Source organism: Sebastes umbrosus, chromosome 12 (assembly GCF_015220745.1).
Source record: "Sebastes umbrosus isolate fSebUmb1 chromosome 12, fSebUmb1.pri, whole genome shotgun sequence".
NCBI lineage: Eukaryota > Metazoa > Chordata > Actinopteri > Perciformes > Sebastidae > Sebastes > Sebastes umbrosus.
The window spans coordinates 28,188,274-28,215,524 of record NC_051280.1 but is presented as its reverse complement, the minus strand read 5'-3'; the positions used below and the strand labels follow the sequence as shown (position 1 = coordinate 28,215,524).

At 41.9% G+C, this 27,251-nt stretch overlaps 1 protein-coding gene across 8 annotated transcripts in view; it reads left to right on the top strand.

Moving 5' to 3' along the window:
- The window catches only part of rnf220a (ring finger protein 220a), a 313,964-nt gene that overhangs the window by 140,580 nt on the left and 146,133 nt on the right, over nt 1-27,251 (top strand). For 5 of the 8 annotated variants that reach the window (XM_037786674.1, XM_037786677.1, XM_037786675.1 and 2 more), the window contains one exon: nt 15,276-15,338. The exons of the other annotated variants lie outside the window; for them this stretch is intronic. In XM_037786674.1, coding sequence (XP_037642602.1) covers nt 15,276-15,338 — 63 coding nt within the window. The remainder of the gene's footprint in view (nt 1-15,275; nt 15,339-27,251) is intronic. 8 annotated transcript variants of the gene reach the window in all.

The window sequence follows — 27,251 nt, the reverse complement described above, 5'->3', positions numbered from 1 at the left end:
CATTCCTGCCCTTTCTCTATAACTCGAACAATTAACTCAATATTTATCATATATTCCTTTTTTATTTCAATTCCAACCTTGGTAATGAAGTCGTATTTTTCACCAGTTGTCCACGTTAGTTAAGATAATCCTTTATTATATGTTAATAAAGTGTTACAGCAGCAGGAAGACCTGCATTATCTCTCTTTCACACACCGCGGGTGAAGCAACCCGTCACTGAAAGGCTGTTTAAGAAAAACACAGGGGGGGAAGCAGCGCCTTTTGTAGTCCATCTTCAGAACATTGTAGTTTCATCACGGCAGACCTGCATCATAACATCCGCCACTGTTGCATCATAATTACGGAGCCCATAGTGTGAGTGCAGTCGGGTTCTCTTAACACCACAGTTGTCTTTTCCTAAATCCTTCTTCACATCTTTCCCTGACCTTGTGACGTTTTCCGTCGACGTCAATGAAAAGTGGTTAGGAAAAGACGTCATTTTTTTTACTTTGATTTCTGATTTAAAATGAGAAATGAGGCGTCCATTCTCGACTCCAAACATAACGGTGCACGCCTCTCCTACGGCATGATCGTGTTTATCCACACTATTCCACCGTACCTCTGCTGTGTGCGTTTGTACGGCGTGCTGTGAAATTGCATTCACGCGGCAGGCTCTGTTAAAGGCATAAACAGTCGATGATCACGGATTTGCCCGCACTTGAGAAAAAGCCTCGGATAAAGAAAAGGATGAGTGTGTCGATGTTTGCGCACGTGTGTGTGTGTGTGTGTGCGTGTGCGCATTCGGCATCTCGAATGCCTTCGCGAGGCACTTGGCGTTGACCCTGCGGTGCCTCTGCATATCCGAAAGGCATTAGAGGGACGGAGAGTCTGTCCGTCCGAGGTGTGTTTTTGTCTCTAAGCAGAGCTGAGGCACACACACGCTGCACTCAGAGTTCAGGTAGTGACCTTTTGTCGCAGGTGAATTTTTCAAATTTTAGTGAAACTCATGAAGCACAGGTCGCCTCTTCATCCTCATCCTCCTCCTCATTCACACCCCTCTGCCTCCCTCCTCCCCCTCTCTTCTTCGTCTCCCCCGTCACCGGGTGTGTGTGGAAACCCAGCCCACTGTTCAGCAGATGAATAATTTAGCGGTGTGTGTATCATCTGTTTACCGTGCTAATCCATCTGTCAGCAGGCACCTATCGATTCGCGCCCTGCCTGGTAATTGTGCATCCGCGCCACGCGCACACACACAAACACACACAAGCATCACTAGACGTACGCACACTCTCGTGCACCTATATGATGTGCAGGTTAGCTCATATTCAGATCCTGTAGCTGTCAGCCGGCCACCCAGACACTTCATTTACACCGAGTGGAACTGATTTTAGGGTCAAGGTCACAAAAAAAAACCTCTCGGACGCAACAGCTTCAGGGTTTTCTTACAATTTGTGATTTTTAAAACTATATTGTTCTTTAGTATCAGTTAATGTTTGTTATGCTTCATGCTTTATTCTGAAGACGAAACAAGAAATGCACTTGATAATATAAAATGCACCTGCAAATGTCCACAGCTGGGACATAAAAGCCTATTGGAACTAAAACAAAACGTACAAATATGACGTCACAAACTCATACATTTAAGGTGTTTCCATTAGTTTAAGATATAGAAAATAAAAAGGAAAAACAAAAAGACACCTACTGTGTGAGACAAAAATAGTGACTCGAGCGCTCGGCTGAAAGAAAAGCACCCTCAGCTGTTGTTCAGAGGGGAGATGAAGTGGCCGCATCGATTCTGAATAACATCTGAAATGTGACAGTGAAAGTGGGAAGTGGGTCAAACTAAGGGAGAGAATAACACGTCTCCATCTCTCCTTCGCTGTTTCACTTCTGAAATCCCTCTTTCATACTCACCACCCGCTCACTTCTCAGTTTCAGCATCTCATTTAATCATCTCTCCTCCCATCCCTCCCTCTTTTGTCTTTTAATACCTCCGTTCTCCCTTTTCGCTTGTTATATTCAAGCCTTCAAATTGTGAGTTTACCAAAGACTTTGTCCCCTCTGGATATATCTTGTCACCTTAACACGATGCAACCCGGTCTCATGGGAAGGCGTATAAATAGCACGACATTACAACGACATTCCGTTTGTCATGAGGATGCATTTAAGTGTTTTTGCGTGTCATTTGTACGCCGCGCAACAAAACTTTGGTAATGTCCGCAGTTAGTTTTAGGCAACAAAACCACTTAGCTAGGTTTGAACGTCATGGTTGGGCTTCAAAATAAGTACGTAAACTAAGTAAAATACGTACGGAAACAGCGTAACTTAACTACGGAAAGCACGACAAACGTCAGTAACGTAACTTACTAAACAAAACACCGGTCTCCTGGTTGAAAGTCTTGTGTTTGTTGGACCCATCCACCTCCCGCCAGTCATAAGCAGTCTTTCTCCTTTTTTTTCTCTACATCACTAGATCTGCGTACAAATGACACGCCAAAAGCAAGAAAGGCCTTCTTATTGCACGCTAAATGCGCATTATCGGGTCATTCACACGCCTTTTCGTGTGACCGGGCTGCACAATGTGTGGCCTTCTAAGCATTTGCCTTGAAATAATTATGCTTCAGTACATGTTTTTAGAATAATTAAATGTATTCAAAGCAGCTACAGTGTATTCTATCCCTTTCTTTATACACTGAGCCATTAAAGAGTCAGTATGTGGACATTTTAACTCACTGACAAGGGAGTACATAATTAGGTATATACTTCGTAAAATGCCTTTTTATATTTTTGAGATCCTGAAGTACAATGTTAAAGACAGAGATAGAAAGAAATACAGTATACGTAGAGAGACAGTGGGAGAGACGGGGAGCGCAGCGCTATAATGAATCCATGGGTGACCATTGATGGTTGTAATTATCAAATGACTGGTTTTAAAAGCTCATTGATTGATGTCATTAGCTCCATGAGTGATTACTAATTGCTACTAACCACACAGGAGGACGCACACACGCATATACACACACAGAAACACACACACACATGAAGGCATTCATCAAACACACAGACACACAGTCATACTTCTGATCTGATTATCAGTAGAAGGGTGAGGAGGGATGGAGGAAGAAAAGGAGAGAAGGATGTACACAAGGATTTTTTTTTAACATTATCTCTCACCATCACTTCATTCTTATAATCCATATGATCCATTTCAAACGGCCTTTGGTCAGCTCAGTGGTCACATCCATTAGACGTCATTATGAATCATCATGAGGAGGAATATCCAGCATTTAAGACTGTTAGCTACTTAACCCTGTGGTGGTGTTGTGCTGTCAGACCTCACAGCCCACTTTACACCTGTTCAGCAGTCACAGTGATGATTTACATTCAATAATCAGTCTTTATAGATTCATGTTTGTTTGATTGCCTGGACAAAAAATATTATTTTAACCATTTTGCTATGCTGAGCTTACAATGTTCACATTTTAAATCTTTGTTTTATTTTAAAAATAAGGACAATTAAACCTCAAACTGTTATATACAGTTTGGGAAAACATAATGAGTGTTAAGATTGTTAATATATATGCTTTTTGAATGTTTGAAATATTTATCAAATCATGCAAAATGAACCAGTGTCGAGCAGAATGACATTTTAAGTAATAACCTGTGCGATTACTATTAATATTTAAGCGGCGTCAACTCATTAGACCTAAAGGGACATTTCTAGAAATTAGGAGAAGTGGCTTGTGATGATTGACAAGATATTACTGCGAAACCTAGAGGGATATTATGGTCTGTTCTTTAGAGCACTGACTCCACTGCCTATGCTTACATGCACACTAATATTCCACTATTATTCTGAATATGAAAATTTGATACGGGTCATGTAAACAACATATTCTGTTTGGATATTCTGAATTAGGCCTTATTCTGAATGGAGCATTTTCTGATTTAGTCATGTGGGATATGCTGATATTATTTAGGTTTTAGGAGCATTCTTTGGACATGTATACAGCACATTCAGAATATGCATCTCAGTTGTTTTTTTTACATCAGTTTGCGACACACGGCCTCTCGCCTGTTTGCGTCCAGCTCTGTGGGTTGAACACAAACCAACTAGCCAACAGTTTGCAGAGATGCATGCCCAAAAGAAAAGCCCACATTTCTGTGTTCACCTACTTTTAAACATGATGAAAGACTTGGATATCTACAGGTTTTTGGATATGCGCGAATATCGCAACTTCTTTTAAAGAAGGTGGTTGAAAGAGGGAGGATGTGTTCGAACAAGTATATATATACAAGAGTATGCACGGCTGCATGTAAACGGGAATATTAGCGGAATAATCCTTTTCATTAGTCATGTAAACAGCTTAGAATATTGTCTTTTTCAGAATAAGAGCATATATTGCGCATGTAAACAAAGTCATTGACCTCATTCTTCTTTGGTTTTTGCTTTCCGTATTCCCTGCTCTGCGTCCTCAACTTTCAGAAGTTCCCTGTGTTACGACAGAAGAAATCCTAGCTCAGATTTTAACCATTTAAAATGATCACTTTGTGGACATATGTCTTCATCAGATACTTCCACCACCACTTAATGTCCGTCTCTTTTTGGTCTAATCTAGTACTTGTTTGTCAGTTTAGGTTCAATTTTCTGTTTTGATCCTCATGCATTGCACTCTTTCTTCTTAATGTTGTGCGTGTCCTACGCTGAGTTACGACACTTGCCAAGGTTGTAGGTAGACACACACACACACGCACAGTACAGACGTACACACACTCGGCAGGTTATGCAGCAGGGTTCATTTCGATGTGGAACGTCTAATATCACATCCCCGCGGCAAAATGCTCGGAATTCTGCCCTCCTGGAGAAGCGTCACATCTTCTGTCTGTGTGTGTGCGTCTCCGTCCATCTGTTTGTATGTGTGTGTTTCTTCATCTATATGTTTGTGTGTGTGTCTCCATCTGTGTGTGTGTGTGTGTGTGTGTGTGTGTCAGGGGGTTTTAGAAGCAGGCAGGGGCTTAGCAGAGCAAAAGAGAGCAAATCTGTCAGCTCTCCCTGGGCAGACAACCCTTCTGACCCTCATTCAAAGACATATTGATTCTCCTCTACACCCAGCAGGGGAGGGTGTGTGTGTGTGTGTGTGTGTGTGTGTGTGCGTGCGTGCAAGGGTGTGTGTGTGTGTGTGTGGGCGAGTGCACAAGTGCTTAACACAGCCTGATCTTTCCTCCTTGCTTCCTTCATAAGCACAGAGCCTGCAGCGTTGTTAAATAAGATATTTGATTGTGTAATCAGTTTTTTAATGCTAATAATAGTTGTGACTCCTCCAGACAGACACCACAGTGACAGATAGAGATTATTTCAACAAGTAAAAACCACCCATCTTAAAACAGAGCCTGACCCAGTTTGCTGTTCTTCAGGGCTTTTATCTGTCGTGCTCTGTTTCCTGTCTCTTACATACTCTCCGTTTTGGTTCTGGAAGAGACAAAAAAAAAAAAAATTCAGTGGGCGAGAAAACACAAACCGAGCCAGCCACCGAGACCAGCTTTCAGCTCTTCTCTTATCTTAGCACTAACACCATATTAAAGCTAGCTGTGCACTTGTTAGCTCTGCCTTGTTTTCCAGGAAGAAGCCCTAATGACCTATGGGACGTCACCAGTCGGGGGCTCTGCAGTCTGTTAGGGACCCTGTGTGTGTGCTTACATGTAATTGTCAGAGCAGTGTCGCGCAAAGACTGGGTCAGGACCTAAAGGCCAGTGGTGGGGAGATTAAAATCGACCTCCCAAAATCACACTGGAGATGGTGTTAACTTAAAGCTTCTTGCTTGCGGGGTTGCCAAAAACTGAAGTGACTGTGGGGTCGGTCCATCACAGGACAACGGATACTCTGGCTTAGTCTCTGTGTACTTCACAACACTATACTGCAGACAAAACAAAGTAAAACATGATATGTCACTTTTGAAGTCCAATATTCGCTCTCCTTTTTAGCTCTGTTTTGGCTCGTTAGCGGCTAAATGTTTCACTATGTTCACAGAAGAACTTTTTCCGTCTACTATTTGGTGCTGGGTTGGTAGTGAACAGTACAGTGGGGTTATCAACACTTTTACACTGAAAACAGTTGCCTGCTGCATCTAGAAATGATGCTGATTAGAGCTATGAGAGTGGACCAAAAGAGTAAAGTTGCAGACGGGAAAACAAAAACAATAAAATGTAGCAAAAACATTTCCGTAGATCTGAAGGGAACTGTAGAGTTGGGTGATAATCATCTATCATCACTACAAGCGACACCTGTAACATACACGTCACTTAAATGCATTGTTCATATACAAACATTCATCAGTGCAGCTTTAAACAATCCAACCAGTAACTAACATTAGGGATGTAACGAGAACCGACACTTCGGTACCAAGTCGATGCCAAAATTCTAAAAACGTGACGGTACTCGTTGTACCGTACGATGCCTGCAGAGTCCGAAATTAACACCCGCCAAGTGCCAAATGCGGCTTCTTCTGTCCTCCGCTCTCTGTGTCGGAGTTTGACACACACAGCGCCATTCAGCAGCGAGATCCAGAGATGCAGAAATCCTTTATTGATCTGTTCGAGAAGAGGATTCACTCGTCGGGGAAAAAACTGAACAAGAATTTCTATCTATTGTTGCTTATTGCTAAATCTCTAAAAAGTTGTGTTTTTTTATTGAACTCTGGACTCTTTATTTCCGGTGAATGTTATTTGGACTTGCATTTGATTATCTTACACTTAACTCCCCAGATCCACTATGTTTGAACCAATCCAACAGCATCCAATCAAGTTTCAGGAGAAAACCATGAAAAAGAACTAACGTTATGTTACTGAGCACCGGTTGGATCCAGTTACTCTGCTGTTAAAATTACGTTACATTTGGTAAAGAGTGCATGCGGCTTGTTTAGGACTCGAGACCTGAGTTGGGACTTGAGTCACAGACTTGAGACTTACTTGTGACTTGCATAACAATGACTTGGTCCCACCTCTGGTAGCCTTTACCCAGTGAAATGTCACCTTGTCAGTGAATTTAAACTACTGCTTGCAATCTGAGGATATATATATACACATGTACATATTACATGGGATTTATTGTGTTTTTACCGTGGTATCAAATTTGGTATCGAGAATCGTGGAAATTCCCTGGTATTGGTATCGACTACTAGATTTCTGGTATCGTGACATCCGTAACTAAAAGTAGGAATAAATGGATTCAACCAGCAACAGAAACAAACAAACGTTGACTTTGCATCAATGTCAGGAAGGCTCGTTGCATGTTCGTGTGTTATTGTGTGTGTGCTCTCACTGTTGGGTCACATGTCTTGCGACCTGGCACATGAAGCGCAGCGCGAGGTCTCCAGTAATAGCTGGTCGCTGGGGGCAACTGGTGACGGCAGTTTGTGTGTGTGTGTGTGTGTGTGTGTGTGTTAGTGTGGGGTGGGAGGTAAAGACTCCTACATGGCGGGGTTGCTGTCTACAGCGTGGAAGGGTCGTGGTATAATGTCGGCAGCTCGCATGCTGACCCTGCTCCTGCCAACACACACACACACACACACACACACACGGTCAGTGGTATAAGCTGAAAAGTGCCGGCTGCGGTAATGAAAGGCAGGTGCACCGGGAGGCCGTCAGAGTAACAGGAAGAGAAAATGAGAGAGGACAAAAAGAACATGTGAAAGTCAAAGCAGGTGGAAAAAAAAACCGAATGGCTGATGGACTTCATGTGGATGTGATGATGTTTAATGTGTGTGTGTGTATGTGTGTGTGTGAGACAGAGAGTGTGTGTTTGGTCGCATTTAAAGCGAGACAGATATAAGACCAGAGGACAGGACAGGAAGTGTGTGTGTGTGTGTGTGTGTGTAGTTAATACTCTGTAGCACCTGAGGGCACTTTGACCACCCCGGTCCCGTCGTCACTGCATTCATAATTACTCATCAATACATACGTCGGACACTGAGGTGGCTGATGGGTGACGTCTGGCATCCATCACGCCCTTACACACACACACACACACACACACACACACACACACACACACACACATCAATAAGTGGTCAGAATGCTAATTGTGGCATTTGACCGGAGGGTTGACAAATTAACCATATTTAAATATTCAGAATCCTGCAGACTTAAAGGTGCATGTCACCCAAATGATGCTGTTTCATTTTTATTACCCAAACAGAGCATCATGGTGGCTGGAGGCTTCTGTTAAATGGCGTACAACTGGCAACGCTGTGCACAATACATGCGGTAATCTGCAATGTAATGTGGCCTAGAAACCTCTACCAGATGGCATTGTGGGATGCTGGTCATTTGATGAACCCGACTCAGCAATTCAACGCTGAATGATGGATGGAGACTAGATATCGTCTCAGATTTTGATATCATAATATATGGTATATATGGCACAAGTATTGTCTTTTCCTGGTTTTAAAGGCTGCATTACAGTAAAGTGATGTCATTCTCTGAACTAACCAGACTGTTCTAGCTGTTCTGTTATTTGCCTTTACCCACATAGTAATTTTATCCACTAGGGGTGTAAGAAAATATTGAAAATATCGAGTATCACGATGTTACGTTTTGTGATACTGTATGGATTCTCAAAAACACTTTTTTTATTCTGATTTGATGTATATGGCTGTGTGTTCTTTAAACGACAATTTTCCTAAAATTAGATTAAAAAAATTGCAATATATTGTCTTGCTTACGTTATCGCCATGTATCGCGATATATTGAATCGTAACCCCCTGTATCATGATACGTATCGTATCGCCAGATTCTTGCCAATACACAGCCCTATAATATCCACATTACTGATGATTATTTTGTAAAAGCACCAATGGCCAACTCTACAATATCGTTGCAATATTGATATTGTGGTATTTGGCTAAAAATATCACGATATTTGATTTTCTATATATCGCCCAGCTCTAAGATGGTGTGTTCTTTATGCTATGACAGTTTTCCTAACATTTGATTTAAAAATAAATCTCAATATATCACCTTGCTTACAGTATCACAATATATTGAATTCTAACCCCCGTATCACGATACGTATCGTATCGCCAGATTCTTGCCAATACACAGCCCTTTTACTTTGTCTCTTTTGTGCCCCGCTAAATGCCATTACATTATGATTGCACCATGTATAATAGAAATGAGGAAACCAGTTCTGGTATAAGCTCACACTCTCTTACAATTTGTGGTTGACACAATCTGAAACAACATAAATGAAGAAGCACAGATTAGAATTTGTGACTGAGCTCGATTTGGATCATAAAAACACAACACACACACCTTGTCTGTATATCTGTTTCCCTCTGTGTCCTTGTTCCTTTGTCACTGTCTCCTCTGTCTCTCTCACACACACACACACACACACACACACAGTGCGGGCCACAGATGGCATGGTGGTGTCAGGGTGAGAGGGGTTTGTTAGGATCAAAGAGCTCCAGTGTGTGGCCCCCTCCACCCTTCACTTGCTTTCTTCTTCTCTTTCTGTTTGTCATTTTATTCCTCCCCTTCCTCTGCCTTCAATCTCGCTTCCTCTCCCCCCCTCCCTCCATCCCCCTTCTCTCTCTCTCTCTCTCTCTCTCGCTCCGTCTCTCTTCATTTTTTCCCCTAATCTGTCCATCAGAAGTGTTGATAAATTATTCATGCCTCTGTCTGTCCCCGAAGCCTTGTCACCTCTCCTCCAACTCGCCAGCTCCTCTGCTTCCTCTCCTCTCTGTCGCCTTCATCCCTTTCTCCCTCTCTGGCCTCCTCCTCCTCCTTCTCCCTCCGTTCCACCTCCTCCATCTCTTCCTCTCTAGTCTTGCAGAAAGCTCGACCACACACGATCTGCCGTCAAAAACCAAAGAGTTAATAAAAAGATTTAAAATTATGCCAGCAACTTTTGACCTACAAAATCAATCCAATACAACACAGATTTGATGTTGTTAATATTCCACAAGATTCCCCCATGAATATGTTTTTGGCTACAAGTTTGATGATGACAAAATGCATCTTTAAAATTTTTATTTCAGCCCTTTATTGGAGGTTAAAATATTTGTTTTTGGCCATAATTAAAGCTGCTTTTAGTTACATTATTATGGCATTTTCTTTTATTTCTGCAGGAATCTGTCAAGTCATCATGATGCCTAACTCATCTATTAGACTTAAGGCCTTTACACACCAGTGGGCGTGATGAATAAACAACACGAAAACGCAAAATGCCTTTATTCGAGGTGCCAAAACTCTGAAAAATTGTTTTGAAAAAAATGACGCCGCTTTTTCGCTGCGTAATATTCGCGTTCTGTGTACAAGTATCAATGACAAAAACAACAAAAATATATTGATGTGCGAATTAATCGCATGAAAAAAAACGCCCCCCGGTATGTGAAGGCCTTTAGGAAGCAAAATACAGAGGGATAAATGGATAAAAGAGAAAGAAAGGCATTGAAAAGCACTTCAATATCTCCTTCTTTTCTTCCTCTCTTTCCTCCCCCCCAACCCCTCACCCTTGCGTCCCATATCCTGCCGGATGGAGTACAAAATACAAAAGAGGAAGAAGAGGTAGAGTGCGGAAAAGACAGAGAAAGATGCAATTGAAGGAGTAATCTTGTGGCTAATCCAACATTCTCTCCCCAAACAATTAAACACTGGTTTATGTCTGCTTATACTGGAGAGCACTGATGCACGCACACACTCAGACGGCGTTTTCAGAGAGCTAAAGTTTGCCGCGGAAAGCTATTAATCATAGGAAATCCAGATGAATACAAAGTTAGGGAGTCTAGTGATTAGTGATAAATTGCCTTGTATTTCCCCATAGGTGCTGTGTGTGTGTGTGTTTGTGTGTGAGGATTGCATCTTTGGTATCAGTGTGTGTGTGTGTGTGTGTGTTGGCTGATATAAGGGTGTAAAGCACTTGGGCTGAACCCTCGGGATATTATTATGCGGCTACGTGTGTGTGTGTGTGTGTGTGTGTGCGTGTGTAGGCATGTGTGTGTGTGTCTATGTGTCACATATGGTCTCTCTCTCAAAAGATGGGCCTGTCTCAACCACTCTCATCCCCTGTTACCGCGACGATTAATACATTTTAAAAAAATGTCCCCTCCACTTTCCCCCGGTGCCGGTCACACACACACACACACACACACACACACACACACACTGCTCACTATTCAGCTGAGGTTACTGCTACATCAGCAGCACACACAGCGCTGCCTTTAGAGGCTGATCAATCTGTACTGCTGCTCGCACTGATGAATTACAGAAGTCAAGACAGAAAGAGAGAGAGAGGGAGAAATGGAGGGAGGGAGGGAGGGAGGAGGAGGAGGAGAAGATGGAGGAAGATGAGAGAAGACAAAGATGTGTAAAAATGGAGAAAGGCTGAGGGGAGGAGATCAGGACAAAAATGAGGAGAGCGAGGAAAACGTGAGAAATAGGTGGGATGATGAGTCTCTAAAAGAGAAGGAGCAAAGGTGAAAGAAGGAGAAAAAACAAGTCAAGGACAACACAGCATAGAAATAGAATAGGACTAGAACGGACATTCCCATTCAAATCAACGTAGCGTCGGCGGCCTTTTTTATGTGTACCATTGTGATTGTTGGAGCGGGCTAACTTCCGTATAAACTAAACAGACTTACGGCAAGTCGCGGACTTACTGAGTTGAGGTTTAGCAGTACAAATGAGATGGTATACTTGGAGAAGAGGCCCATCACATGGATCTCTCGTTTAGTCACTCCAGGTTCAAGGACAGACAGACGGGTGATATACAGGAGCTTGAAAATCACCCTTAATAGCAGCGACGCATGGATAATATTGACTTTAGCTGTGACATTTTGACGTACAGGAGGACTTTATGACCACGACCACGGCAGAGAGATGTTAGGCTTGAATAGATGTCTTTGTTTGGCAGGGAGCGAATGGAGACTTTCTGACATTGTGTTGTTTTAAAGAGCTGTCATAAGGGTTCCAGATTGATAATGCATGCAGTGTTTTCAGACAGTCGTGCCAAGAACTGGGGTCAAGTGAGCAGTATTTTATCACGGTGTATTGTTCTGATGCTCATTCGGTCATACAGTCAGACGTCTCTCAGCTCGTTCACGGTATCTTCAGGGAACTATATTTTAAAAACACCTGTTTCTACTTGACATGGTATGTTTGGTATATTTGTGACCCATGAAACGTGTTAGTGTTATTTTATATGTGGAAAACATAGTACTTGTCAGTCTGAGAATGAGGTAGCACTTTAAGTTCCCTAAAGGTCTGAACACACGAGCATTTCAAATGCCGAGATTTCAAGGTGAATGGAATCTGGCATTATTGGGGGTAAAATAAATCCATGTGAATCTTCCGCTTCAACTTTAACTTTGGTGAACTTTGACGTGCAAAATCACACCATTGACCAATAGAAATCTGTCTTGACAGTGGCGACCTTTGAGGGAACTGAGAGTGGAAGCTATTGTAGCTTACTAGCTATGTTGCACCCACCCACCCATCCACTTTCATTTAACTGAGTCAATAGTACAAATAAGTCTTTTGAATAAACTGTGCTCGTAAGTTTCTTGGATATAAGTCATTCAGCATGAAAATAGCATCAAAAAAAGAAAGAAATCTTAGTCAGCTAATTGACTAAGCAGCCCTAATTTCTAGAAGACGTTCAAATTAATTTCGCTTTGCCCCTCAAAACTTTATTTCAGTCACAAAATAATGGTTGAGTCATTTCATGAGCTATGGTTCTTGTTTGTTCTTGGTCGGTTCTTTCTTTTAGTTACGACATCTAATAACTTTTAAAAAGTTTACAATTCTGACTCAACAAATTTGCACCAAATGTGTTCCACCGTAGTCAGTCTTGTGAAGGGCTCATTGCATGGGTGGAATATGGTCTCAAAAAAGTACAAAATGCAAGTCTCCCTCAAAAATAATCCAAGGCACACCGTAGTGTTTGAACAAAATTAAAGGTCACTCTGATGAAGACCTATGTTTGTCGCAACGCGTTGGTTATTTTAAACATTTATTGTCATGTAAAATTAAGGCATTTTAATTTTGTTCAAACACTACAGTGTGCCTTGGATTCTTTTTTAAGGAGACTTGCATTTTGTACTTTTTTGAGACCATATTCCACCCATGCAATGAGCCCTTCACAAGACTGAATGAGCCCAATACAACTGAGCACCTGTATGTGATTACCAGAGAGACCTAGCAGCGCTTTTACTCCATTGTCTTCGTATTCCACCGTAGTATTTCAGCTTGACTTTCATCACTTTATCATATCGATGGTTTCAACAAGCGTTATTTGGCCCACATTGAAGCATCTTTTTTTTTGGATTATTCCAATTAATCCCTTGAGTAAACAAACGGTGTGTAGGCAGGAGGTCGGGGTGGATGGGTGGGTCAAAATACACCAGACGTTTGCCCCCAAGACCGGTGTTCATACTTCGTGTGAAACCAGAAGTCAACGTTGAAATATTTGTCACGTAACTTCCGTTGCGATCTTTTCCAAAACTAACAAAGTAGTTTTGTTGCTTAAGCCTAACCAAGACGTTCCCTTGAAGACGAGATTTTGAAAACATTTGACACGTGTTGCAGGAAAATGCACAAAAAAATGAGGAATAACCTTTTGCAAGATATCATACAAATCGTTGTAGGAGGATACGTTGTCCAACTTGACTAATAAAAATGCTTACTAGGGTTAAACTTGATTATATACCACCATTATCTGCTTTGTCCACCACATTCTCTCACACTGATCGCTCCCTATCCTCCCTTTTATCAAGTATCTTCTGTGTCCACCCATCTTATTTCATTTTCTCACGTTTCCCCTTCAATGAAAACATGATTAAACTTTAGAGTAGGTGGATTTACCCTCCGCTTGTGTCTCACACAATATGTGAAATGTATTTTTTCTCACTCCTTCCCTCTCCCCTCATCCTTGCCGGTGATAAATCCATAGCTATCTATGACAGCTTTGTTGCTGCCGGGAGGCCCCTCCTGCCTTGTTTGGCCGTGATTCCAGTCGACAGCTTTAGGAGCGTGTCTTTATTTAAGAGCTGCTGTAATTACACAGGCTTTAGCATATGTAGACGGCCAGATATGATTCAAACCACCACGACAGGGAGAGAGGGGAGCTCAACGGGTGAATGAGAAGAGAGATAAAACACAATGGCGGGAAGCGCAAGAGAGAGAGAGAGGGCGAGGGAAAGGGAGGAGATGGAGAGAAGGAGGGGAGGAAAGAGACAGAGAGGGAGAGATATGGTGAGCAGGGCAGACTGATAGAGCAATTGAGAGACGAGGAGAGGGCAGTCGGGAGGGGGGAGAGGAAGAGATATGGTTTGGCAAATAAAAGAGGAGCGCGGCGCTGCTGCAAACTGTTCGCCTTATGATGCCTCATTAGGGCTTAGGGCTGCAGATAGTGCCTGTTAGAGAGATCTATGGCCTCAGCGCTGAGAGAGAGACAGAAGGGGAGAGAGAGAGAGAGAGAGAAGAAGAGCAGAGAAGAGGGACGGAGATGCAGATATACACAATAAAAACAACAAGGGAATGAAATGCAAAGATTAAAGCTGCTGTGTGCAACATCTCCCTTTAACATGATTTTCATATTACGTGTGATACTTGTATGATTACAACAACAACAAGTGACGCACATGTCAATTTCCCCTCCAGTCTTTTCAAAATAAAACTACTTAGTTTTAGAAAAAGATCAACTTGGTTAGGTTTAAGAAACAAAACTACTTAGTTAGGTTTAGGAAAAAGATCGCGTTATCTGATCTGAGTTAAAATAACACCAGAATTAGCATAACTTAAGTGCAGCCTGCAAGGATTCGCAGGAAACAATACATTAACATACTGTACAAAATTTGCAATGTGTCTATTACGCGTAAGTTGTGTGCATGCGCATATTGTTTCATTTTGTTGACCTGCTTCTTTAATCTACTTTATTATAAAAACGTAATGTGATGAATCCTCTCAGCCTGAAGTTTGTTTGAGTAGGATGTTCGCAGATATACAACGTGTTCGTCTTCTTCTCTTGTTGCCCCCCCAGTGGTGGATAAATATGGCATTTTGAACAGAACTCGAGGACGTTCTAAACGTTACCACCGGTAACCATAGATGTTGCCAAGTTAACCAAGCGTTTGTTTCTATCATAAAGAGCAAAAACATGAAAGAAATGATTTTTAGGGCTGTATCTAAATCAGAATTTTTAAAATTTGAATGAGATTTTTTTTTTTTTAATCAGATTTGGCTGTTTAATTCAAAGATTTGACTTTTCTATTCGTTCGTTTTTCTTTTTTTTCATATAGACTATCTGGCAATCAGAAAATCCATTGGCATGAGTTTCAGGGATGATTTCGACCACATTAAAGGTACTGTTTGTAACTTCTTACACGTATAAATCATTGCGGGTCGGTGTCCCATCCGCGCTCGCGTGTGGCTACGCTGTTTAGACTCAGACTCCAACACAAACTACACGGAAACACCAAAACTGCAAAGTTCAGTTCGTTCTCACTCGCTCTCTCGCTCCACCTCTCACGTGCATGCGTGCACAGAGTTAGTTTAGCTCTGAGAATATCTAGTGAATGTACAGTGGAATTTTGTGCAGAAATAACTGCTGCAGCTCCTCCAGACCAACAGAGGTTTCCAGTGTCTTGTGAAGTGACGGGGCTACGGAGCGAGTAATGTTATCGTCCTCGACCAAAACTCCAGTGTCTCCCCTGTTCCTTCTGACCACGGTCGGGAGGCTGAAGCAGCAAAAGTTAACACTAGGATCAGCAGTGATTCATGGAGAGACCTTTCGTCTGGTCAGCTAACATTACTGCCAAGCAGCTGAAATATAGAGTGATATCATGGTTTTAGCTGACGTGTGTCGCCTCACTGTTTTGAGCGATGCTCGGTCATGTCTATGTAGAGCGAGCACAAGCGCGAGCAACAGGACGCTGACTTTCGTTGACTTAACGGCCACAGATGTTGCTCTTAACAAGCAATTTCTGATTCTTACATAGAGCCCCTTTAACATAGTCAAATATGGCCTGCCACAGGGACCTCTCCCTGGCGCTGGCTGGCCCTTGTCGGGCGCATTTTCTCCGTGCCGGTGCGCCACGACCGGCTCTAGGTCGGCTTAGAAAGGCCCAGGGTGAAGATGGCTCGTGGTTCCAGCTGTGAGCTTTACAACACCCCTCGCCGCTTCCTGGGGCCATGGACCTAACTGCTCGCTGCGCCCTCTCTCCCTGCGGGGAGGGACAAGGCCCCTTTGCTCCCGATGGACTCTCCTCGGTGCGTCAGGGGTCTGTGGCGATGTCTGGCGTGACTGTTTTGTCGTGTCATCACCATTCATATCTATACAAGCAATGTGTTTATGATCAAATTGTTTACAAGAGCACAACATTGTTCATAGCGCGCATTCGTGGCATAGTCCTCTGCCACGGGATCCCCGCTGTGTCAACACAATGGAAATGAATGAGGAGGCTACATATTCTGGACACAGTGTTAATGCCGTGTCTGAACGCGGCCTAATTTGACATAGCAACCATCGAGCAGAAAGAAAAAAGAAGTGCTAAACGCAGAACAAAGGACAGCGAGAGCGGGAGCAGAGCAGATAAGCAATCGGACACTGTCCAGGCGACGCCGACATAGAAAAGAGAAAGACCAAAGAGCACTAAAATAAATGTCTCCTTTTCTTCAGCATGTGTAAGAAAGATAGCAGATAGTATATCACCAGGCTCCACAAGCACTAATTAGGAGCCGGATTTTAACAAGCAGAGAGACACGGCGAGGCAGAGAAAGGAGGAGGAGGAGGAGAGAGAGAGGAAGAGACGGAGAGGAAGGCTGAAGGCGGGACCGTTAATCCACCGTCCATTGTCAGTCGTTACAGGAGGAACCGTGTTGGTTGTTTCGCCATGGGAGACGACCGTAAATCTGCGACGCAACCTTTTACACACACCGCGCTCACAATACGCACAGATGCAGCCGCACATGATACGGGCTGACACAAGTGTAGCCACCCAGTGACAGATTGCTTTCATCAGAGAGACCACACAAATCAACTGCCTACCACTCTCTCTCTCACACACACACACACACACACACACACACACAGTGAGGAAAGTATAATCAGTTGGCGTTTTGCTGCAGTTATCCAAAGTAGTAAATCAGAACCTGTTGTTTCCACTATGAAAGGCCAGCGCTTATCTGCCAGCTACAGGTGTAAGTGCATGTGTCTCTGATGCTTATCTTTATCTTGTAGCCACAGAGGGGCCCTTTGTGGGCTGTTGCTGATTAGCTGTCTGTACACATGCCCGACCGTAAATCTACCTATGTGAACCAATATTAGTGGTAATGAGGCGTAAGGAAAAGGAAGAGCTCATATTTGTTTGTGTGTGTGCTAATAATTCCAGTGTAATTTCCACAGGGGGTCTAGTGCAGGTTTTCAGGGGAATTTATTAGGTTGATTCACAAGAGCCGGATACCTGCAGCCTTAGAGGACCTCGGAGACTACTAACACACACACACTGCATACAGACGTTCTTGCAGACTGAACATGAACACATGCATTACGCACAGCCACGGTCCTCACCCCTACGAGGATCTGGCCCTTCCCTAATCATACCATACGTCCAGAAACGTACAGAGTTCCCACTGTCCTGCACACCTGCACACCCAAATCACAGCTCCACACCTCCCACTGCGTCTCCCAGGCCTAAACATGCACGTTCTTCATCCTAACCACCGGTCATTTCCCTAACTGCCGCTTACGTCGCCCCGGAGGATCCCCTCTAGCTGCTGATCACAGGCATGATGGGCTGTTGTTAGGCATGCAGGACGCCAGGCAGGACGCTCTAGAGGACGTGGTCCGAGGAGACTCAGACTGTATTAGACCAGTTTGCTGCGATCTTCAAAGGAATGTTAAAAAAGAGATTGTGCTCGATGTAATCAGCAGAATTTTGTCATGTAAAATCTCCCCAAATGAACGTGCGCTTTTTATTTAATATGAATGATGGTATGAGAGGATGCCTTTGCTCTTTTCATAATGTCCAGAAAACTGGATTGTCTCAGGTTCATAGGTACAAAAACTTGACCAATATGTAAACTGTTGGTGCAGATTTTTGTTTTTGCACATATTTCAACCCGATATCACGCCAAAGCGTGTAATAGACCCGCCTGTCCACCAGAGGATTGAGTGTCAGTGTCACGTTTCGCCTCGCCGAGGCGTGGATATTACACGCATGTATGAAGGTGCAGTTCCAGCAGTGGAGCTTAGTTAGGGTTAGGGAAAACGTCATGGTTGGCCTTAAAATAAGTACGTAAACTAAGTACAATACGTACGGAAAAAAACGTAACTTAAGTACGGAAAACACGTCACTAACGTAACTTACAAAAAAACACTGGTTTCAAACACCGGTCTCCTGGTTGAAAGTCCAGTATTTGTTGGACCCATCCCACCTCCCCTCCCGGCTGCCATAAGTGGCCTTTTTTACTCAGTAGCTTTGAGTGTAGCATATTTACATATTACTGCATTTACATTGCAGTCATTACAAACTACATCACGTAAAAATAACCTGGCAAAAGCAAGAACAGCGTTCTTATTTCATGCTTTTGCCTTGCGCATTATGGTTTCATTCATACGCCTTTTCGTGCAACCGGGCTGTTTATTTGTCACTGTCACTATAAACATAAACTTTGTTTTACATCAGCTAGCCTCTTTTAAAGTGTAATCTTGAATGAAAACATTACTAAAATTGCATTGATACATTTTTTTTGGTAGCGCAGAGTGGGAATATCAGAGCTTTTTCGTCGCTGACGATAGCTGCAGATGGTAACGAGGTTGATGAGAGCCGTGAGAGTGAACCCAAACAGTAAAGTGGTGTGCTTTAAAACCCAAACAATTAGCTAAAAAGACACTAAAGCGTTCCGTAGAACTGAGGGTAGCAGAGTCAGGTGATAATCATCTCTGGGTTTATCTCTAGGAGCAACCCTTTTCGCATTACACATACCAATTTTTTCCATTGTTAACATTAAAAAAATCCTTAGTGCACCTTTAAGTTTTAACTTCCTGTGCATAGAGATGTGTACAAATCTGCCACTACACTTCCACATGTGCAAACATGTTGAATCTCAATTAGTCGGGCGAAGACATCCCTCTCAGTCGCAGTGAAGGTTTCTGTTGCTGGACATGAAAAGTGACTACAATGCATTCCCACTAATAAGGGTTTAACTGGGTGCGAAATGTTTGGTCTCCCTCTCATTGTTCTTCCTAATGGGACCTATTGACTGTTTGTGCAATCAGAGTACATCACTATGTATGTACAGTAGATTAGAGACTAGAGCAGCAGCCTCGCCGCTCTCTTTACATCTATTTATCTTTTTCTACGTTTCTGTTCTCTTTCTCAGCTCGTAATTTGCACTTCGAATCGAAAGGTGCTTCATACCGGCGTGACTGTCGGGAGAATTACCACTGTTGACAAAGCGGTTTACGATACATAATGATCAAAACAATACAAAGAAATGATTAAGGTATAATGCAATCATTTATGCCGCCTTTGTTTCTCTTTGCATATCTTCCCCTCTCTCTGTACAACAGCAGGTAAACAGTCTTGTAGCTTGTAGTGGTTATGTGATTCAGTAGCGCGGCGCGTCTCCGAATGGTAATTTGCAGAAATGAAAACTTAATCAAGCATGCTGCAGAAGTGGCCCTGAATAATTTAACAGTGAGGGGAGAATGAGGGAGTGAGGGGGAGAGAGACGGGAGGAGGAGGAGGAGGGTTGTCAGCGAGGAGAGGAAGAGGAGAGTTTCTTCCTTCTTCCTCCACTCCATCTTTACTTTTCTACTTTAGATCTTTTTTTGCCATCTTTTCTTTATTTCTTTCATCTTTTATTTCCTTTATCTCTTGTTATCTTCTTCTTTCTTCCCTTCTTCCTTTAATTTTCCCTTCCTTTCTTTCTCTTTACCTCCATTTGTTTCCCCTCCTCCATTAGTTTTTGTTGCTACTTACCTCCTTTCTCTCTCCTTTCCTTAAGTATTTCCTTTAATACTCATATTTTCCTCCCTTACCCTGTCTCCCATCCTTCCTCCCATCTTCTCCTGTTTCCTATCTCTATTTCCTTCCCTCCCTTCCTTCCGTCTTTCCTCCCCACATATGCTCCCGTCTTCTGTGATGTACTCGTCTGGACAGTGTATAAGCAAGAAAGAAATCTTAATTTGGAAGAGTTTATCTTTGTCAAATGCTTTCTGAGAGGGTAATTAATTACTTAGCCCCAGTTAAACTTTTAATATCTTCCTTCTCCCTCTCCATCTTTGATTAATTTCTCATCCCGGGGAAAGAAAGACTTTCATTAATACTAAAGCCATTAGTCTTCCAGCAGGAAGAGAGCCCATATTTGGTCGTTACAGATGAATCCCTAACCCCCTAAATGATTAGAGAGCTACAGAATAAACATTTTTCTTCTTTCTGCCCAGTCTGGGAAACATGTCTGACAAGTGCCAGTACATTACTCCACCCCCAACCCTCTGATTTTTTACACTCACAATCTGTTTCTCCATGCATGTGTATAGGCAGCCATACATATCACACACATTTCAACTTTATGTATGTATTAGAATGATTAATATTGACCCTTAATGTCATTCTGAGCATTTAAAGTTTATTTAGGTGAATATAAAACATTAATTAATTAACAGGACCAATAACTACTTCTAAAAAATTAGAGACATTTAAACTACATATTGTATAAATTTACAAATTTCCGTCAAATTTAAAGTCATCCTCTACTCAAACACGTGTTTTGCTTATTGTTACTTCACCTGGATGTTTGAGCTTCACTGTGCAGAATGATGTGTGAATGTGCAGACAAATCTGCTGAAATCAGGGTCGAATGTTCCGCAGGGCTGTGCAAGTATTCATCAGAACCCACAACATAAGTTTTAATAAATTTCCCTGCAAATTTATTCCGTGCTTGGTGTGAAACGGCTTTAAATCTGAGTTTTACACGTGTGCGTACCAGCAGGATTTGTGACATCACAAAAGGAGTGGTTGTCCTTTAACTGCAAGGTTGGCGGTTCGATTCCTGGTTCCTACTGTCTGCATGTCGAAGTGTCCTTGAGTGAGACACTGAACCCCAAGTTGCTCCGCGGGCGCTTCACAGCAGCTCACTGCTCCTAAGGATGGGTTAAATGCAGAGGTTAAAATGTAAACTTTAAAACTTTATTACATTCCTCATATGTATCCAAGTACATATAAATTGAAATAGTGTGATGTGTAAACTTTAAACCTCCTGTGCATATTGAGAATGGCCTTTTTAGTGAAGTGAAGTAGGAGACAGCAGTGTGTCCAGCAGTTCAACTTTTGAAAAGAAGAAAAGATATATTTGCACATTCAAGATTGTGGATTTTTAAACACGGGAGAAGGAGTAGATGCAATTTCAATATTTTTACTTTTTTTCAACTCATTATTATTCAAAGCAAAGTATTTTTATGTGACTAAAATATGTTTGGAGGGGATCTTTAACTTTTTGGTTACAGCATTTTTAAGCAAAAAAGGACAGACATTTTAACTTTTTATACAGTTTTCTGACAGATTTAATATTCTGAAAAGCGGTGACTGGTTCCTGTTTTCATCTCTAGGTCTGTCTAGTTCAGACTTATTCATCTTCACCTGCTGTGAAGCATCTCAGTAATAGTTTATCAATGTAAAATAGCATTTTATTATTTCTAATAGAGGGTCAAGCTAATCTGCTGCAGGACAATTAGTCAAATATGGGTTAAAAATACAAACATATTGTCATCTAGCTGCTCTCTCTCTCTCTCTCTCTCTATCCCTTTCTCTCTCTCTCTCTCTCTCTCTCTCTCTCCCTTTCTCCCTTTCTCCCTTTCTCGCTCTCTCTCTCTCTCTCTCTCTCTCTGTCTAGTCAAACTATATACTTTGGCAGATTGGAGTGAGAATGAACTGCAGCCCCAGACGCTAGTTTGTGAAAGCTCTGCGTTCCTCCTCTCTAATGGAAATTAAGGGCCATGTATGCGTGTGTGCGTGTTTGTGTTTATGTGTGTGTGTGTGTGTGTGTGTGTGTGTGTGTGTGTGTGTGTGTGCGTGCTTGCGAGAGACGTGCCATGCTTTTGTGACAAGGCCTCGCCGGACTCAGATTTTATTAAGTACCCTTTAGACGAAGAGAGAGAAACAAAACAAGGGAAAAGTCTCTCTCTCTCTCTCTCTCTCTCTCTCTCCCTCCTTCACTCTCTCTTTCTCTCTCTCTCTCACACACACACACACACACACGCACGCACACGCACACACACACACGAAGACCAGACTCAGAATTTTATTAAGTACCCTTTAGAAAGAGCGAGAGTGAGACAAGAGGGGAAAAGTCACCGGCAGCATGGTAATCAGGCCCGCTAACCGAGACACCAAGAAAAGAGGGGAGTTTGTTAAAGGAGAAAAGAAAAGACAGAGAGAGAGGAGGGAGGAGGGGGGGAGAGGATGGGAGGACGTTTTCTGAACACTTTTCTTTTTTTTTTGTAAATCCAAAGAAGGGAAAAAAGAGAGTTAAAGAAACTTTACATGTGAGCAAAACACAGTTTTTCTTTGAGAGAATGAAAAAAGAAAATGTCAGCATCAGAAACAGGTGTTTGCTTTGACACACAGACCTTCTCTCTTTGCGTATTCATGCTCTTTATCCATCTTTTAAAGGTACTATATGTAACATTTTACATGAATTAATCCCTTTACATCGACAATGTGTGAACGGATTGTAACACAACTTAAAAACTGAGCCCTTCCTTGACTTTCTTGGTTGCCTATAACGGCCTGTGGACTGATTTCTGTTTAAAGGACTTTGTTAGCTGATGTAGTAATTTGCAAACTACAAGCTAGTTAGTATCATGGAGCCAATGGTCCAAAGAAAATATAGGTACATTACAGATTTTATTAGTATTTTTATTACATTACAGATTTTCTTTTTCTTTAAATGCATTCTGAGGTTGTTTATAATGTGTTTGTTTTGGTAGCATTTTGTGGTTCTAGATAGTAAGTAGTGTGTGTTGGCAAAATGCTGAGAAATAACAGAGTTGTAATACAGACAGACATACACGCATGAAAGATGGACATGAAGTGGTGTGGAGAGCAGGAGGAGGACAGGGAGTGACAGGAGATAGTAGCAGGAGGAGAAGGAGGAGTAGCTGACCGATACCTTGCATGACTGCGCTTTCCCTAGAGGAGCCCTGCCACACACACACACACACACACACACACACTGAGCGACGGCTGGTGTGCGGGTGGCTGTCTTGTTGGCAAGGGTTTCTGATTTCACGGCCTACTGGGTGGTGGCATTCAGCTTCCATCAGGCACCCCTCTTTCAGCCTTTCACACACACACCCCTCACACACACACACACACTGACCCATCCCTTCTGCTCTGTCCACCCAACACCTCCCAGTTTCCTCTCTGCATCTATTTCTCTCACCTCTTCTTCTACAATCTAAAATACTTTCCAGAAATTACTTCTGTATTTCTGGACAAATTTCATGTTTTTGGATGCAATTCATTTTAGCTTTCAGCATTCACACGCATTTTCTGCAGGAATTGCATTTTCTACTTTGACCAAAGCCATTCTCTTTATCTGGGGAAAATAGAAAAAGTGTTCAGGCAGTTGAGCAAGGCACTAATTCTCTAGTGTCAGGGGTCCAACTCCCCGAGCACAACAAGGCACTAAATGCCCTCTGGTTTGGAGAGGGGAAAGCTGATAATGCTGACAAGCTTTTCTTCCAATGAATGGCCAGAACAGACCCCCTGCTTTTCCCAACACACACACACACACACACACTCCCGCACACAAACCAAGTGACAAGTAGCTCATCAAGAAAAATGGCGGACTGGAAATTAGCATTTTGAGTGAGTGCGTCCCCCTAAAGTTGAGGCAGATGATGCATGCTCAATCTGGACAAATGATAATTGATAGAGAGAGAGAAGGAGGGAGGGAGAGGGTGGGAGGTCCTGTCAGCTTGTGTCTGAGTAGGTCGGCTTGGACCGAGGGCGCCGGGGGTCAAGAAACAAGAGGTCTCATAGACACACACACACACTGACACTACGCTGCAGTTTCTTTCTCAGCCATTCAGGCTTTGTTATGTGAGAGAATTTAGTGCTCAGCAAACCAGCTCCGTCAGTAACTTCTCGTTGGACTTCATGAAGCTCTCTCTCTCTTCCTCTCTCAGAAAATCCTATAGAATCCGATAGAAGGCCTGTGATGAATTTGGGTCATAACAAAATTATTTACAGCTCTTTTTCTTTGGGATTCTTCCGATGACGACAGATTAGTCCAGTGGTTCCCAACCTTTTGTCTTAGAGGACCCCTTTTCTATCGTTGAGTAAACTGACGACCCCTGACTAAGTGACATATTTTATGGTTATTTCATATTACATGCAATGCAGAACAATAACAGCACAGAACCACTGATAAACTGTCAAATTAACCCAAATAGTGAACGCAATAACTTTGTGTAAAACAAGCGATTTGGATGAATTTTGAGCATTATTTCCTGTGAATATTGCATCAGAAATTACATTTCCTGAATTTTATTTAGTTTTGAATAAAACGCTGAAATAAAGGCCAACTGTATTTTTTTTAAAAAGTTGTCTTACACCCTTTAAAATCAAGAAGGCCTCGCAACCCCGCTTGAAGCTCCCAGGTTGGGAACCAGTGGATTCGTCTTCTTTTTAATTTTGTACAAAAGGTTATGTGGTAATGTACTGATGTAATGTTTAAAGGGATATCAGCAGAGAAAGGAAGGCTGGCAATAATCTAGATTTGACTTATTGTTAACAACCCTACAAAAAACAAACAAAGTTCTGCGCCATATAGCTCCATTTTTGTCCAAAAACGATATTAAAACCACATCAGTAAAACACACCGTTGCACGATAGTTGACATATTCCCTCATTGTGATGATTATGGGGGCTGTTGTTTATTTTGAGTCAATCATATGTTCATTGTTATGGAGATGTAATTGCTCACTAGCCTGTATTAATACGCACAAAAAAATAGTCCCTGACAAATGCATTATCTATTCCAGTTTGAGTGACTTTTGCTAAAAACTACAGTGCCCAGCTGTTTTAATAAATTACTGAACCTTTTTTAAAAAAACAAACTATATATTTGTGACCTGTTTTTAAAGATTTATGTCCTCAGTAGGAACCAATGGGCTTGGATCTGAGCGCCATGGACAGGAAGTTTAAAGTATCGAGAGAACACTTTTTTTGCTTTTTAATGGGATTTGCTTACAATAAGAAAAATATGGAATAACCAGGCTTATCCTTTAATTTCAAATAGCGAAAACATGTGCATTTAAAATATTTGTAGTCATGTAACAAATGTTATAATATTGCCAAATGGTTGAATTGTGTGTCTGGTGCTCAAAGTCACTCCATAGTCAATGGATGGAGTATAATTATAACTCTCCTATAGCAACTTCTTTCTGCAGTATCTATCTTTCTAAAATGGTATTAGTTTCTTCTACAGATAATTGATTTCTTTAAGAGTAAGTTCCCATTGAGACTACCGCGTGTATATATGTGTGAGAGAGAGAGAGAATGTATTAGGTGCAGACACCCGATCCATCCTCCTCTTCCTCTCCTCGCCTAGTCCTACAGAAACACTAAATGAAGCCCCGTGTCCTTTAGATGATCCTCCTTTGATTTAATGCCGAAGGCGCACCAGGAGAACCTGTTGAAAAATCACTTCCCTGGATTTAGTTTTGGACAATAAAACACTGTCCAAACGTAATTAAAAAACCCGCACGGTCCTCCTCTACAAGTCGTTAACCTCTCGTGATACTTTTTAGGAATTGCGCCATAAAGCTCGGGGAGTTTTTAATGGGCACAAATCAAATATGGTCCTTGCGTTAATTTAATTAAGGCTCGCTACCAAAATGTCCGGCCTCGGTCCAAATATTTGAGAGGAGCGATACTTTTTCCCCCTCCTCCAAGTTGATTAAAATATGTGATATTTCACATTAGTTTAGTTTTTATGGGCAGTGAGGTAATTCATTGTCAGTAAATGGCTTGTCAGAGTGCTCTGTGAGTGATGTAATGCTATGAAGTCTATCGTTTGAATTGCCCCTACGCCTATTAGAGAAAATCGACTTCTGGGCCCATTATTTGATTATCTTGCAGGAAGTTTGGAGGAGGCCATTGGCATCATGTTATTGGAAGGGATCACATTTTTCAGTTTTACAAGTGGGCTGAGAGTATTAAACCGCTTCTATGCTTTTAAATGTCTGACCGAACAGGCCCCGTATCCTTGGAACATTTTTAGAAACAACACATTTTAACAATAATAATGATGCATCACTTTTACTACTGTTCCTCCTAAATGTAATAATAATAAATAAAATGATTTAAACAATAGATATATTTATATAATCAAAGCTTTTACTTGCACCATATGCTCATGCAACATGCAAACACCTCCCCTTCCAACTCATTTATACCCTTTAATTAAAATATGTCAGGTTCCCATTCGCTGTAAAAGCACTTGAACACGTTCCTCAGGTCCCGTATCAAGGTAGGACCTAATACCTGGGCCTAATTAACACGCATTTAAAAATACTCATGATGCAAATTACCGTTAACATCAGAACAGGGGTGCAGAGGGGGGAGGGGAGGGGGTAAACGACAAGACGAGATAATTCTACTAATGCATATTTATCTCATGCTAATTGGCGTGCACGGCTAAAGAAAAGCGTGCACTTAATTAATTGACACGGAGGGGGGGTGGAAATGAATTGGAGGCACTCAATCTGGAGAGAGGGAGACAACAACAGGGAGAGAGGGGAGGGAAGAGGGGGTGTGGAGATTCAGCAAGAGGCAAAAACAAAAACAAGTTTGGTTAAATCGTTTTGAGGGGTACCTTTTCTAATTTTTTTCAAAATAAATTACTCATTTTGGAAAAAGCCCATAGTGTGTCTATTTTATCAATGGGTGTACATTAGAAGAAACTAAAGAATTCAGAAGGAGGCTAAATTAATGTTTTCATCTTGTAACTGCTAAAACGAATTTTCAAAATAAACCAAAATTACTAAAATAAATCCGTATTACAAATTGTCAATACACTATGATTCTATGGCAATATTCCCATAAAACAACTGTTAACTACCAACATCAACTCATAAAGAAAGCCTAATATCACTATTAAGGATCATGGACACTGTAAATCTCTATAGGAATCTCATAGCTATGAAATAAAACACCATAAATTACAATAAGGACACTCTAATATCAAAGAAAGTAATATTA